At 35.6% G+C, this 15,095-nt stretch overlaps 4 protein-coding genes across 4 annotated transcripts; 2 read left to right on the top strand and 2 right to left on the bottom strand.

The window, feature by feature from the left end:
* Positions 1-20: 20 nt before the first annotated feature.
* Tsp_07069 (putative surfeit locus protein 6-like protein) lies at positions 21-3,508 on the top strand. Its single transcript, XM_003380877.1, has 7 exons — positions 21-167; positions 585-787; positions 1,245-1,655; positions 2,201-2,394; positions 2,438-2,632; positions 2,691-3,244; positions 3,302-3,508. The coding sequence occupies exons 1-7, from the start codon at positions 21-23 to the stop codon at positions 3,506-3,508; spliced, it is 1,911 nt and encodes a 636-aa protein (XP_003380925.1).
* Positions 3,509-3,682: 174 nt separating this feature from the next.
* Positions 3,683-5,521, bottom strand: Tsp_07068 (oxysterol-binding protein). Its single transcript, XM_003380876.1, has 8 exons — positions 5,441-5,521; positions 4,992-5,360; positions 4,656-4,936; positions 4,430-4,580; positions 4,238-4,364; positions 4,045-4,171; positions 3,863-3,985; positions 3,683-3,791 (listed from the first exon to the last, which is right to left on the bottom strand). The coding sequence occupies exons 1-8, from the start codon at positions 5,519-5,521 to the stop codon at positions 3,683-3,685; spliced, it is 1,368 nt and encodes a 455-aa protein (XP_003380924.1).
* A 23-nt stretch (positions 5,522-5,544) lies between these two features.
* Tsp_07067 (conserved hypothetical protein) lies at positions 5,545-7,190 on the bottom strand. Its single transcript, XM_003380875.1, has 8 exons — positions 7,073-7,190; positions 6,581-6,711; positions 6,452-6,505; positions 6,257-6,373; positions 6,061-6,196; positions 5,906-5,994; positions 5,761-5,835; positions 5,545-5,694 (listed from the first exon to the last, which is right to left on the bottom strand). Exons 1-8 carry the CDS (start codon positions 7,188-7,190, stop codon positions 5,545-5,547), a joined length of 870 nt encoding a protein of 289 aa, XP_003380923.1.
* A 1,665-nt stretch (positions 7,191-8,855) lies between these two features.
* Positions 8,856-14,906, top strand: Tsp_07066 (putative ubiquitin carboxyl- hydrolase ubh-4). Its single transcript, XM_003380874.1, has 12 exons — positions 8,856-10,065; positions 11,457-11,662; positions 11,758-11,826; positions 11,887-12,099; positions 12,156-12,275; positions 12,540-12,643; positions 13,737-13,842; positions 13,919-14,255; positions 14,370-14,476; positions 14,532-14,606; positions 14,670-14,768; positions 14,850-14,906. Exons 1-12 carry the CDS (start codon positions 8,856-8,858, stop codon positions 14,904-14,906), a joined length of 2,703 nt encoding a protein of 900 aa, XP_003380922.1.
* Positions 14,907-15,095: the final 189 nt, after the last annotated feature.

Genomic DNA, 15,095 nt, shown 5'->3' with positions numbered 1-15,095 from the left:
AGGTTACCCTGACCTGACGTATGCGGGTCGTCGGTGTGAACTGGAACGGTTTTAAACAGTCCCCACAAGCCACGCCTTTTTCACAAACCCCCAACCATGCCATCGAACAGTATTACACTGGTGACCGTGCTGTGCACAATGCTGACCCTCTGCAACACCTTACCCTTGTAATATATATTTTTTTTGAAAAAATTCAAATTCCCTCATTAAATTATTTACTTGTTTCAAGATTTGACCATTCGGAAATGCACAACCGCGTCAAACGTTTAGTTCCTGGTTTCGGAATGTTGGTAAGTGTGGTAATTTACATTTTTAAAACAATTTATTCATGCAAATAAGAATAACAACAAACAAACAAACAAACACTTACATTTTGTTGGGAAATAATTCTTTTCGAACATTTTCACCGTTTCATCGTCGTGGAAGGGTGTGAAACTTTGTGCAATCCGCTCGTTGAGAGCTGCTTACCAAAACTAGCGACGTTCTCGGCTCAATAAAACGGTTTTAATCGAATTTGGCCGATAAGAGGGGCGAAAAGAAAAAATTTGCATCGAACGGCTATCAAATTTTTGTTTACATTGCAGAATCCGTTGATCAATTCGCCGGCCTTGTTGTACCCGGATCCGGGAAATGTGCGCTTTTGGGGCGGTGGCTATCGGCCGGTCCTGGCGGGCTCCATTTACGGCATGCCAATTTCGATGCCGCCGACCGCCGGATTTTTGCAACCTCTACTACACGGGCAACAAAATTACATCAACAGCCAAACTTTGGCTAGTTACAATCCACTGTCAGGCTATGCAGGGATGCTTTATTGAATCTGTATCAATCTTTGCAATTCACTTTCAAACTATTTTATCTTAAAGTTTGTTATTAAAAATAAACAACATCACTATGATAATTATGACAACTTGATTGATTTACATTTTTCCAACGTTAAAATTAAAATTTTATTAATTTTTTCATTCGACAATTATTAATCAAACTTGATCATTTGAAAATTTTAAAACAACAGGAAAATTTTCAGTTTCACTTTTTAAGAAACTTGAAATTTTGAATGAACAAAATTCAATTAATGCGAGTTAAAAACAATTTTCATCGGCTTACATGCTTTATAAGCCGTTTTTTCAATGATAACAATACACATACATGGTAAATTATATGAAACAATTGAACGATAATTTACTATTAATTTGTTGAAAACTTTTATTCAACAACCACAGCGAATTATATTCATTTTATTCAAGTAACAACGGCAAGAAATACAATAATATATTGATATCATGCTTGAAGAGGCTTCAAAAATCGCTTACACGACCTTTACGTTCCCAGTCACCAAATCGAGTCGGCTCCACTCCAGCTGGCCCTCCAATTTCACCCGTATGCGGATTTACACCATCCGGCCAATTCGGTATTCGACTTACCACCTTCTGCTTTTGCGGACCAATCAATTTTTCCAACGGAACATCCGGCTTTACTTTCTGCGATTGCTCTTGGGGGGTTGATTTCTCTTCCACGCCATTCTCACGAGAAATTGTGCAGAATAAATTCGCTTCTTCACGAAAACAACCAAAAACACCCGAGCTGTTATTCTTCAGCACGCCATTTACAAACGAATTCCACTGCCTGGATACTGCCAAGCAGCAACGACAAGTAAAGTTCATAAGTTTTCTAATTCAAATTAACTCTATATAATCTGAAACTTCAACTGTGATATAATCAATCTAACAAACAGTGCTCAATTTTTAATAACATAACAATAACTATATTTTACAGTATGAAAAGTATTAAAGCATAATTTATATAATAAAGTGAAAATTAAATATGTTGAAATAATTTCAAATTTATTTTTATATAAATCCATTTGTAATGTTTAATAATTAAAAAGAATTTCTTTCAACCAAAAAAATACTACTTGATTGTTTTGATTTGTACTGTATTGTGTAAAATGCAATTAATCTGGCTTAAATTGGACATTTAACGTTATTTTCGGGTAAATATGAATTAAATTATGCCAAAGTGGATTTGAAAATTAATTTTAAAAACTAGATTTATAATAAAATTTAATTGGTGGGTATATTTGGCTTGGCCAAGATAAAATATTTGTACAAAGAATGCAAACAGTTGTTGCTTTGATTTTTTTTCACTATACCAAACATTTCAAGTCATATAATTTTTGCATAATTTATTTATTTATTTCAAGTTCCATGGAAAATTCAGACAACAATGATTTGCTCAAGTCTGTGGAAGAGTTGGACGATTATTTTCAAAATGCAATTGATCTGATTCATCCTGATCATTACGGTTTCGATAGTTCGATTGTACATTATTTACGTGACGATCGCATTGCCAGAGCAAATGCGATGTCAAAAAATGGTGTGAATATTCACTGTAACCGTTTTGAGATTGATCAGTAGATGTTGTTGTACGATTGTTTCAGGGAAACGAGTGAGCCGCGCAAAGTGGGAAAATTTGAAATATTTAAACGACCATTTTCGCTACACAATTTCCAGTATATGGGAAAAGTTGGAAAAAGCCAATCCTGAAAAACTGCTAGAATCTGAAGAGAATATGATTGATCAGAAACAGTTGAAAAAGTTTGAAAAGTGGGAAAAATTAACGGAAGAATCGAAAAGTTGAACTTTTTTTCTTTTCCATTTTATGAATATGGATAAGTGTGTTTTCATTTTTAGAAGATGATGCGATTATGCAAAAACTCAAATACAAGAAAATATCGAAGAAATCAAATAAAAAAAGAGCAAATGTGAAAAAGGAAAATGGTAAATTGAAATCAAAGCAAAAATTGCATAATGGTAAAACTGTTAATAAAGAGGGTGACAAGAAAAAGCTAGCTGAAATGAATACTACTACTGCTACTACTACTGATAGGTATAAGAATAAGAATAATAATAGTAATAATAAAACGAATAATGGTGCGTTGAACAAAGTGAATGAAGTGAAAAGTGGAAAAGCAGAGGTTTCGTACAATAAATTTGAATTTGCCAAAGTGACCGGCTTCAAAGTGAAGCATAAAAATAAGAAGAAAAAGAAGAAGCAGAAAGGTGACGCTGAATTTGCAGCAGAGAAATTCACAGGAAGGGATTATGCTCGTCTTTTGGAAAAAGTCGAACGCAGGCAGGAGAAACTTCAAGAGTTGGAGAAGAATGATCCCAAAAAAGCTGAAAAAGTCAAACAACAATTCATCTGGGATTCGGCAGTTAAACGTGCTGAAGGTTTAAAAATTAAAGTAAATATTTTTGTTTACAATTTTTTATTATAATTTACAAAAATTAATGATTTTCAGGATGATCGTAATATGTTGAAAAAAGGCTTGAAAATGAAAGAAAAACGTAAAGCGTCAAAAAAGAAAAAATGGCAAGAACGCAAAGAGGCGGTTGCACGTGTTAACAAGAAAAAACAAGACGTTAGAAAAGCGAATATCCAGCAAAGAATTGAACAAAAGAAAAAAAAGCGTCTAGCAGAAGCTCGAAAGAGGAAAGGAAAATGTTGATCTTTAAATTTCCATTGCTAACAGTATAATAATATTAATAATAATAATATTATTATTACTGATCAATAATTTATGAATGGTGTTTTTTTATAAAAATAAAAGTTATCAATATATATATATTAAATGTGAAAAAAATAGAGTGATAAATTTTTATAATATTCCACGTTGGAGTGGTTACCAGATTGGTTCGAAATGCACATCTTTAAACTTTTCTTCTCGAGCTTTCCAATATTCACCGTTGAAAACATATTCAATTTTCTTCGTCATCGAGTTGAATTGTTTACTTGAATAATTGAAAATAATTTGCATTAATTTTAATGTTGAAGAAAAAGAAAATAATTCAAACACATTTACTCGAACCACTTTGGTATGTGCGCTTCGCATTTCATTGCTTTTTTCTTACGTTTGTCACGATTGAATTGTTCAATTTGATGTTTGCACTCGGCCGCTTGATCCATGTAACCGTTTTCGAGCAATCTTCAAAAAAATATATTTATTCAAATTTTAAATTAATATATAAGTTTCAAAATTAGCACCGTTGATCCTTCCGGAAACGAGTATCAGTCGGCGGTAGTTGGGGTATCATCTCTTCGGTCAGTTCGTTCAAGCCCAACGCAAATTTGGTAAAACCGTAATATTTGTCCGCTTCTTCATGCAATGGAGCTGGTGGGAGAAAATTAAAATTAACCAAAAAAACAAATAAAAAAATAAAAGTAAACAACCACGTACTCGGTTGCCAAATGCGTTCAGAATCCAAATAGATCGCCTGATGCCAATTTCCAGAAAGAACATGCACGCGTTTATTTTGATCGTTGAAAATTTCTCCAGCAATATTACCGCGTGTATTTGTACTATCCTGAATATGGATAAAATAAAATTTTCAATTTATCTTGGTATATTTTTACTTTTTGTAATGCTTACTGGTTTCAAAGATACATCTGCATGAACGACGACACCAGTGGCTTTGTAACATTTGACCTTCATCAAACCCTGATGTTCAAAATAGCGCGAACTGCTGATTAATCGGTGCAAGTAGGTTGTCACTTTGTTCCACGTGTAAATTTCTTCATGTCTGAAATAAAAATAATAAGACATGAATAATATGCAGAAATGAAAATGATCAAGATCAAGATTGAGAGAGAGAGACTTTTTCAACATCAACTGCAACGACATATCCGGCTTGATTTCCAAGCTACCGCCCCAAATTTTCACCGAAGCTCCCAACGTTTCTGTCATTTGCCAGCTTTTACTGTCCGCATAGCAGGCGCTCACTGGCGGATGGTGTGAAACTTGCTCGGCAATGAATTTCCATCCCAAATCTTGCCTGATGTATTCGTACGTTTCTCCAAGTACAGGATTGAACGGCTTTCGTCCAGTACGGTATATTGTATTACAGTAGCGCGACATTGCAAAACAACACACAAGAGCCTGAAAAAAAATAAACAAAATTCAACAACAACATAATTATTAATAAAATTCATACCATTCGTCGATAGGGATTCTGCTCTTCGCTAGCTTGGTCAAGCAAATTTGAATATTCCATCTCTTCGCAAAGAACTTGCAAAACGTTCAACGGTTCAAAAACTGCCACTGGTAATGATATGCTGATCAGAGATTTTCCAATACACTGCCTGAACAAATTCCAAATCGAAATGTTAATGCTCTGCACTGTCGCAGGCAAACTGATACGACTGGGTGGCTTCACGTCTGGCATGGCAAAATCTTTGTTCACATCACCACAGTCATCTTCGTCCAATATATCCGAAGATTCTTCATCAGATGTTGTCACATCGCCGACTTCATTCAGCATTTCCGCGTCAAACGCTAAAGGTTGAATTATGCCGCCAACTTCCTATTTGGTTTAAAGAAAAAGTTTCAAATTTAAACATTTCCAATTTTAAAACAAACTGTCGCTTTAAAATTTATACTTACTGTAGAATGGCGTTTTTCAGTTTGAATTTGGTTCAAATACTTTTTCGCATTAATATTAACTAAAACGAACAACCTGACCATATCAAATATTGATTACAAAAATTTCATTTACAGTGTTGCGCATAAGCAATGAAATTGTTTTGAAAAAATATAAATTCATGTACTGCATCTTCTTCGTCCATGCCACTTTTGACTGCTTTGAGATGTTCAATTTCTTCCGACTTAAGAACTCTTTTTTTCAAATTAATTTTTTTCTGAATAATTTCAAATTTAAATAATCAAACAAAAGAAAAACAAAAATCAAATTCAACAAAACTTACGGTCAGTTTTCGAAATTTTCCTCGCATTTTTCTTTTGGAATTCTTTTTTCCTGTCACACATCGCAGATAATTTTCCTAAACAAACGAAAAAAAACATTTTGCAAAAAGAAAACATTACAGTAAGTTGAAAAAATTGTCAACTTACTGTGAGAGATTTTGTAACCGCAGCCGCATTCTGCAACCCTATCACAAATTCGTCCATTCGTGAGCACAAAATTTGCATACTGTTGACAGCTGAAATATTAAAAATTGTTGATTGGTTATTTGATAAAATTTCAAAAAAATAACATTTTCTCTTACGTTCTCCAGAAGGAAAATAGTCTTTGTTGGACATTTTTTCCAAAAGTTCAGCTTGGGTTTCACGCAACTTTTGAGCGTAATTTTGGTGCTTGAATATCAAGTGCAAAAAGTTGACAAATCGATCCACGTTTTTCATCTGTATAATTTAAATTTCAAAAAAATGAGATGAAATTTGCTTTTCAATTTCCATAATTACTTTCATTTGAACAATTTCACTGCCGTCGTCCAGGATCACACGACGACGAGGTTTCGAATAAGTTATGTTGCAATTTGACAAGTTGAAAACACGAATTTCACGCTTGACACGAAACGGCTAAAAGAAAGAATGAAAAAACAATACAAAAATTGTCAAAACAGTCGTCTAAAGTAGTAATAATTCGGTAATTTTTACATCCGCAGCCCGACGATAAATCTTCATCAAACCATTCTCCAAAATAAAAAAGCACTGCAAAAAAATTAATTAATTAAACAACAAATAATGAATTAATTATTGACGCTCAAATAAAAACAATCAAACTACCCGCTTCCATCGGGGAATCAAATACTTCTTGTGCAGATAGAGTTCGCCGAAAAATGCAATTGGAATTTGCATGCCGGCCGAACTGTTGTTCTCTTCTTTCCTTGGCTCATCTTCCGAAGATTCCGAATCGTCTATGAACAAAAAAAATTTTTTTAATAAATTTGCAAAGAACACAAAGAAAAAAAATAATACTCTTCAACGATGTCATTCTTATCAAGAGAAATTTCTGATAATAAAGCAAACAGATCAGTTCAGGGGCAAATTGTCAAAAACTTTAAAATATATTTTTAAACAACTTTAAATAATATTAATATTACATAACCATCATTAGGTTATACTGTAATTTTAATTTAAACTTTATTAAGAAGAAATTGAATGAACATAGAATATGTTTAAAAATTATTAAAAATTAACAAAATTGAATAATTAAATAAAACTAATACGTTACTTACAATAATCATAGCTCAGGAATAGATTTTTGTTTCATATCACCATTTCGCATGCGTTTGTCGATTTTGATGACGTATTCAACACGCCAGGGGTGTTGCAAATCCTCCAAAATTACCCTTCTTTCAAACATCTTTATCTTTTTAGGGTTTTTCCGGTTCATTCGATCCTACTTTACCAATGCCAAGTCGATCAGTGTACTTTCATCTCATAAACCATCAATTTGATGTTCTAATTTCGACAACATAACAGCTCTCGTCAACCGAACTGAAAAAAAACTACATAAATATAACTTTATATTTAGGATAAAATATGGATTTATTAAATTTACAGAAATAAGAAATGAAAGAAATTTCTGATATTGTTAAAATGAGGCAGTTGTTCAGAGGAAGAGAAGTGAATTTGCGTAAATGAACAACAAATGGCGATGACAAAAGCCGGAACAACTGCACACATCAATGTTCATATGGCAAATTGTTATCAAAAAAATTTCATTTCAATAATCTCACGTATCGTTCAGCGGAAAAATTCCAAAACGCCCAATCATATTTCTTTCTGATTATTGTCGCTGTGAAATGCAAAATAAAAAAAAGAATAATAAAAATCTATGAAAACATGTTTGCATTTCATTTCGCTTGTTTTCAGCTTGAAAATGCCATCATCGCAGTTGACAGAAAATTTCAATATTCAAAAAATTTCAAATTGTGAAAAATGTCTTGTTTTTGAAATCTGCATGCAAAAAAAAAAAACATCTCCGCAATTCAAAAAATGGTCAATCATCGTTTTGATTCCATTTCAACATAGTCATCACGTGACCGCCAACATTTCGTCCAAGTTGTCGTCAAAACACCATTTGACGTCACACGAGTAGATGAAATGATGATAGAAGAAAATAAATTTTCCAATAAATTATATATATACGTCGTGTTGTGAGATGCAAATTTTCGTCCGAGCGAACAAAATCGATTTGCATATTTTTAAAACGAGTGCAAATTGATAATTGTTCATTTTGATGGATAAAATTCAAAAAGGAAAATAATAATAGTTGAAGAAATAAATTTTCAAAATTGCCATTTCTTCTTATCAAATTTGTGATTATCAGTTTTCAAACAAACAAATAATGTGTCATTCATATTGCGTGGGAGTGTGGAAATTTTTTTTCTACAATCTGGCCAAATTTGTATTGACATTTGACAATAATTGATCGATAGTAATCGAGTGAAATTTTTTCAATTTGACATAGAAAATGATAAATTATTAATAACAATAAATTAAAATTAAACAACAAGAACAACAACAAAGTTTAGTCGGTTTTGTATATGGAAAATGTTCGCGCTTTGTTTATGCAAAGTGAAAAAAAAATTTGCATAAAATATTGAGGAGTGGAAAAAGGAAACGACGTAGTGTTGTCGTCGGGTGAGAGCGGGCGGTGGCACCAACGAATCAGGGTCAGGGTTTCGATTCGAACAAACTGGTAGCCGTTGCAGCCGGCGTGCGACCCAAACCCACCGTCTATCGGCCTATTTGTTTGAAACGACACCCGAATCGTGGTGTCATTGGCCGACAATTCAACCAACTGCCATTTGTCAGCTCAAAAACGATTGGCAAAAACTTTACTCGCCAGGTGTCGCCTTTGGCGGGCTAGAATTCGAGCCCGCCGGCGGTTCCACAGGTCGAACAAGCCTGAAATGCATTGAAGCGACGAGCGTGACTGACAATCCTACTTCGAGTCGAGAGTTAGTTGTTTTGTTCTATTCGGTCGGTCGGTGTGAGAAGAGAATCAAAGGGAAAGAAATAAATATATTTCCAGCCGACCCGCCCCACCCAAATGGTACGTCGCCAGCAGAACCGCAAAGTTCAACTGGAAGCCGGCAAATTGGAGCTCGTGGCCGAATTACGCCAACGGCTCGGTTCCATCCTGCCGGCCAGATACGATACGGAATTCAACCTCGCCCGCTGGTTGTCCAGCGCTGACAAAGTATCCCGTTCCAAAGGTAACGTCGATTTGGCCGAGAAAAATTTGCGTCATCATTTGAAATTTCGTCAAGCGTTGAATTTGAACGACGACCAACTGCCCACTTGGGACGAAAATCCAATATACAAGCACCAACTTTTGCCCAAAGGCCATTTCGAATGGATAGCCAGTGGCCACTTTTTCCTCTGGTGGGTCGACTACAGCACGTTGGACATGTCGGCATTGTTGTACACGCAAAAAAGTACCGACGTCTTAGTTTATCACTTTTGGAAATACGAACAAATGCTTCGCATGGTCAACGAGCGCGAAGCGGCCACTGGTCACCAGTGCACCGTCTACGCGGTCATCGATCTGCGACAGTGGCCGTTCAATCCGTTGACGCTGCTGTTTGTCAACGATGGTCAGATGAGCTATTATGCAAATTTGTTCCACTACGAACACTACCCGGATCTTGTGCAGCCGATCAACTTGATCAACGCGCCGACATGGATCAGCCTGCCCTACCGACTGGTGAAAAGTACAATGCCGAAAGATTTCGGCGACCGTTTCCGAGTGCTCAACCACAACTACATGGCAACGTTGTTGGAAGAATTGCCGACGGAAGTGGTCCCAGAATCGATGGGCGGTACGAACAAAGCACGTCAAAATTTCGAAACAATACCGTCCAAATATCCACTTCCGGGCAGTTGTGAACACCGGATCGAGGTGAAACGTTTGGCCGACGAGGCGCATCATTTTCACGTCAACGCCAGACGTCGACATCTGATACCAGTGGAATGTCAGGCGGGCTGGACTTTGCAGTGGAGATTCACAACCGACAGCGCGTTGATGTTTGGCATTTTTTTCAAACCCGCCTCCGGCGAGCAGAAATTGCCCACCAAGCCGACCGATTTGGACAAATTGGAAATGGTCTATCCGTTGCTACGTTTCGCAGCGAAATTTGTACCCGAGTCGGGCCAACTGAAATGCTCCACCTCGGGCACTTATTATTTGGCATTTTGCAACAAATCCAGCTGGTGGTCCAGAAGACACATCCACCTCGAATTGCACGTCGAAAGTCAAGGTATTCTACTGAAACAATCTCTGGATCGATCACTGAGCCACTGACGACGAAATTATCCGATCATATTATTCTATACTGTTTGTTCTGTTTTTCTTTTTTCCTCTTCCCATTTTTAAATATAATATGAAACAAAATTTATTGTCATTAAGCTTGCTGGCAGCAATTGCGAAAATGAAAACTGGACAACAAACAAACACCCTTTTTGCTGACCCACTTCACGACCGTGTGAAAGCTTGGTTCTTTTAATAATAAAACATGCTATTTTGCTTGATTTCCATTTTTCTACAGGAAGGAAAAAAAAAGAAAGACATTGCTCTGATTTGAACTTTTTTTCCTCTCCTGTTTACAAACAAACTTTAAGTAGCTTGGACAAAATTTTAACACTCTCTGTCACAGTATGACAAACAAATTGAATCAAACTATTATTTCAATCATATAGAATATAGAATATATTAAATAGCGAAATTTTTAAAAAATTTCAATTTACAAACTAAGTTGTTTAATAAAATTCAACTTCAACCGACATGAAATTATTATTTGTCGACAAAAAAGAAAAAATTGATCCAAAAATGCCATAATTTTCACTTGTGAGTGAAAATAATTTTACCAAAAAAACATTGTCAAAAATAATTTTCACAAGCAATTAAAAACAATTTCAACAAGAGATGAGTAGGAATTTTTCTTCCCGCTCATCGTGACCTATATTCTGATCGTGTGTCCATTCAAAGAAAAAACAATCTCGTTCAAACTTGAAGTTTAATATTTGTATAATAATTTGACTTAAATTAACATAAATAAAATACACTTACCTCAGAAGAAATCATTTCAATTCATAATTGGTGGATTATTTTGTGCCACTGAAATTTTTCAAGTTGTAAGATATGTTCACAAAACTGAGGAATAAAAAAACATTTTCAGGTAAATAAATTATATAATATTAAAAAATATAAATAAATTTCAACAATAGTTTTTAAATATTCATTATTACAACAGTCAAATGATAAAATTCTACTAAAATTGACAGTAAACTTTTCACTGAATCCATGATTTTATTGTTACATATAATTCAATTGGGTTGGTTTTTATTAAAAAAAATTAAATTATTAATTGTTTAATTAAAATAATTATGCAATATTTTTGAAAATGGAATTTATTATGAATATAATTACTGTCGTCACAGTAACTCTACACGTGCTTTTTCTAATACCATACTGTACTTCCTTACAATTTGAACCATCGAATGCAAACGTCGATCGGTTTCTTTTTCGACGGTGGTTTGTGAATTAAATTGTTTCTTAAGCTATTTTTGTGAAATTGTTATCGTTTTTTGTCACTACCGGCGAGTGAAATTTGTATAATGGCGTTCGATGGCAGTAACATTTCTGCTCCAGTGACGGCGGCGGAAAATGCGGCTTTATACGCTGCCGTTGGAATTAAATGTGGTTCCAAGCACAATACTCTCAACTTTTGGGGTAACAAAGAGACGATGAATCTGAATCATCTTGTTTTGGAAAATATTGTCAGCTCTCCCTACTACAAAAACACGCTTTTACCTTTGAAAACACATTTTGAAGTGATCGATGAAATTTACTACAATGTAAGTGCGTAAGTGTTTAGAAGCGGTTCATTTATATTAAGAAGCTGAAATTATTTCCAACAGATCATATTTATTATGTAAATTTGCTTTTTTAGGTGGAACATTTGGAACCTTGGGAAAAAGGCACCAGGAAAACTACAGGTCAAACTGGAATGTGTGGTGGCGTAAGTGTTTTTAGTTTCTTTTTTTTCTTCAGATTTTATTTATTCATGCTGTTTTTTTAGGTTCGAGGCGTTGGTGCCGGTGGTGTTGTTAGTTCAGCTTTTTGTTTGCTTTACAAGTTGTTCACACTGAAATTGACCAGAAAACAATTAACAGCCATCTTAAATCACCCAGATTCTTGCTACATCCGTGGATTAGGGTTTATGTATATACGGTTTTGCTTGCATCCTGCAACATTTTGGTCTTGGTATGAACCGTATTTTGAAGATAGCGAAGTAAGATGACGGTTGATCATTTTCTGCGGAAATAATTCAGTTCTTCTTATATTTAGGAAATTGATCCCAAAGCAGGTGGAGGAGATTTGATGACGATTGGCGAGATGGTGAAATCTTTACTTACAAAACTGGATTGGTATTCGACTTTGTTTCCGCGAATACCTGTCCCTATACAGGTAATAAACATTTGATTATTTTATTCACGATTTTCTATTGCGTAAATGATTGTCTGAAATATAAGTTGTTCATGCTTGATCTTGACGCGTGCGATTGCAGAATATGCCTCGCAGAGATGCCGAGTGATCGTTCTAATTGCGACTAGATTCTGCTTTCTTTTCATCTGTTTAAGCCGGTAATTAATTGGCAACGGATTTCAGTGTTACTCCCAGCGTTTAGGTGTTGATGACAGGTTTTGCTAGACGTTGTTTTTTGTTTTACAGAAAGAAATTGACTTGAAGCTTCGGGCACTGTCTTCTCGGAAAGCGGACAGGCCTGTCGCTGAATCTGAACAGCCGCAGTGGATAGAACGCGGCTTACGGCACAGGTGATTTATTTATTTATTTATTATTGAAATGTGATATTTATAGATATTAATTTTCTACAGGTCAGATCGCGATGGGCGATCAGAAAGCGTCAAAGAACGATCACCTAGCCGGATCAGGTAGGTTGGTGCGAATATGCTCTGCTTGTTTACTGTAATAGTTTGACAATCAAGTTTGTTTTAGCAGTCCTGAAGACCGTGAATGGAAGTATCGTGCCTCGCGTCGGTCCCACTCACGTTCCTCTTCTCGAAGAAGTTCTTCTTATCGACGCAGAGATCGTTCACATCGTCAGCACAGTTCTCGTGAACGACGCAAACACAAGCACTCTGACCATTCTCGTCATCATCGGAAGCACAAATCTCATCGTCATCGTCACCATCGACGTCATCATCGTCAGCGTCGAGAGTCAGAACGACAGGAGTCCAGTGATGATCGTGAAAAAAGCACATCTTCAGTAATGCTTTTCGTTGTTGTTTAATCATTTTATTTTATTTTATTACATGGGAGACGTATCTTTTGCAGGAATGTGCAGAGAAGAAAATTAAAAAAGATTCTTTACCAGTACCAGATTCTGAAATCGAAGAGGGCATGATTTCCGATTAAGTCAATTTGCATATTTTATGTTGTCTTTTACTCTATTGCGTTTTATGCGTATTGTTTGTTTCAGTCAGTTTACTACTGCTACTACTACTACTACTAGTAAAACAGCTTAATTAATATTGCATTTTATTCTGTTGAAAAACCGTATTTTTCGGCCACATATCTGATTTCATTTTTAAGAAATACATTTATGTTTTGTTAACATGTGCATTTCAGAAAATATGGCTGAAGGAAATTGGTGTTTAATAGAAAGTGATCCTGGAATATTTACTGAAATGATTCATGGCTTTGGTGAGTGTATTTTTTGTTTTTCTCTTGTTCAGTAACTTATCGTAATGGATTTTGATTCATCATCCTCTTCTTCTTTTTCAAGGATGTACTGGTTTGCAAGTAGAAGAGCTAGTCGTTCTCGACGAAAGTATAGAACATTTGAAGTAATACAGATGTGAATGTTGAAAAATCGCTTTTTCTCTTTTTATTGGCTTTTCAATTTAGACCAATTCACGGATTTATTTTTTTGTTCCGTTGGTTGAAGAAAGAGATGAGAAAAGAAGTCGACGATTCTCCACAGACATGCACGGACGTTTACTTTTCCCAGCAGGTATGATTTTTTTGAGATCGCAACGATTGCTTGGTTTTGGTTGCTTGGTGCAGTTTTGAATTATTCAAATTTCAAGGTTATTCAAAACGCTTGCGCGAGTCAGGCGTTGATCAATCTGCTGTTGAACTGCGACCACCCGGACGTAGATTTGGGACCGACGTTGAAGGAATTCAAAGATTTCACATACGATCTGGATTCCGCATCCCGGGGTCTATGTTTGACCAATTCGGAAAAGATCCGAGCCGTGCACAACAGCTTCGGTCGACAACAGCTTTTTGAAATTGACGACCAACAGAAGTTGGACGAAGAAGACGTGTTCCACTTTGTTACTTACGTACCAGTCAATGATGGCGTTTACGAGTTGGACGGTCTCCGGGCGGCTCCACTGCGTCTCGGCACTGTTGCTTCAGATGGTGATTGGACTGAAGTGGCCATAAAAGCTATCAAGGAAAAAATTAAAAAGTAACCTTGGGAAAATGGAAATGTTTCCCTTGTTGCTTTGCTTCGTTTTGTTTTTCATTCTTCAGTGCTGTTCTGTTTTAGTTATGGCGAAAGTGAGGTTCGTTTCAATCTTATGGCTGTTATTTCGGATCAGAAATTGAAATACGAACGAGAAATGGAAAAGTTCGCTCAGGTTTGTTTTTTTTAAATATAGCTTCATTTTCATTCTCTAATAATCATTTTTTAAGGCTGGAGATTCAGCCGAAGTAGACCGCTTGGTTGCTTTGATTGCAGCCGAAGATGCGAAGCGTGAACGTTACGCAGTAATAAATGATGAATATGAATTTTGATCATTTGTCTGATGTCCTTTCTTTTTGTTCTTAAAGATGGAAGCAGCCCGTCATCGACACAACTATGTTCCGTTCATTGTCGAACTGCTTCGCATTTTGGCGGAGGAAGAAGTTCTAAGTCGAATGCTTGCTGACGTAAGTGATTCAAATGTTGCACATGATTTCGTCTTTGAATAAACAACGTGGACATGATAAAAACAGTTTGCTTAATTTTAGGCTATACACGCACAGGAAGACGAAATCATGGCAGCTGCACCGACAAAGTCATTGTAATTTCATTTTTGAAAATAAGCAGCAGTTTAATTTTAAGAAAAAAATAAACTTAAAATAGATAGCATTTTTGTCCAACAGATTATAATATATAGCATACTTGAAATGGTATCACACAGGTATGAGAAAAGGTAAATTGCGTGTGTTCAACGTTTACGGTGAAGTCATCATCAAAATAGTGGAGTAGAATTC

Source organism: Trichinella spiralis, assembly GCF_000181795.1.
Source record: "Trichinella spiralis strain ISS 195 chromosome Unknown Scfld2, whole genome shotgun sequence".
Classification (NCBI taxonomy): Eukaryota; Metazoa; Nematoda; class Enoplea; order Trichinellida; family Trichinellidae; genus Trichinella; species Trichinella spiralis.
This window is presented reverse-complemented; position numbering and strand designations above follow the sequence as displayed.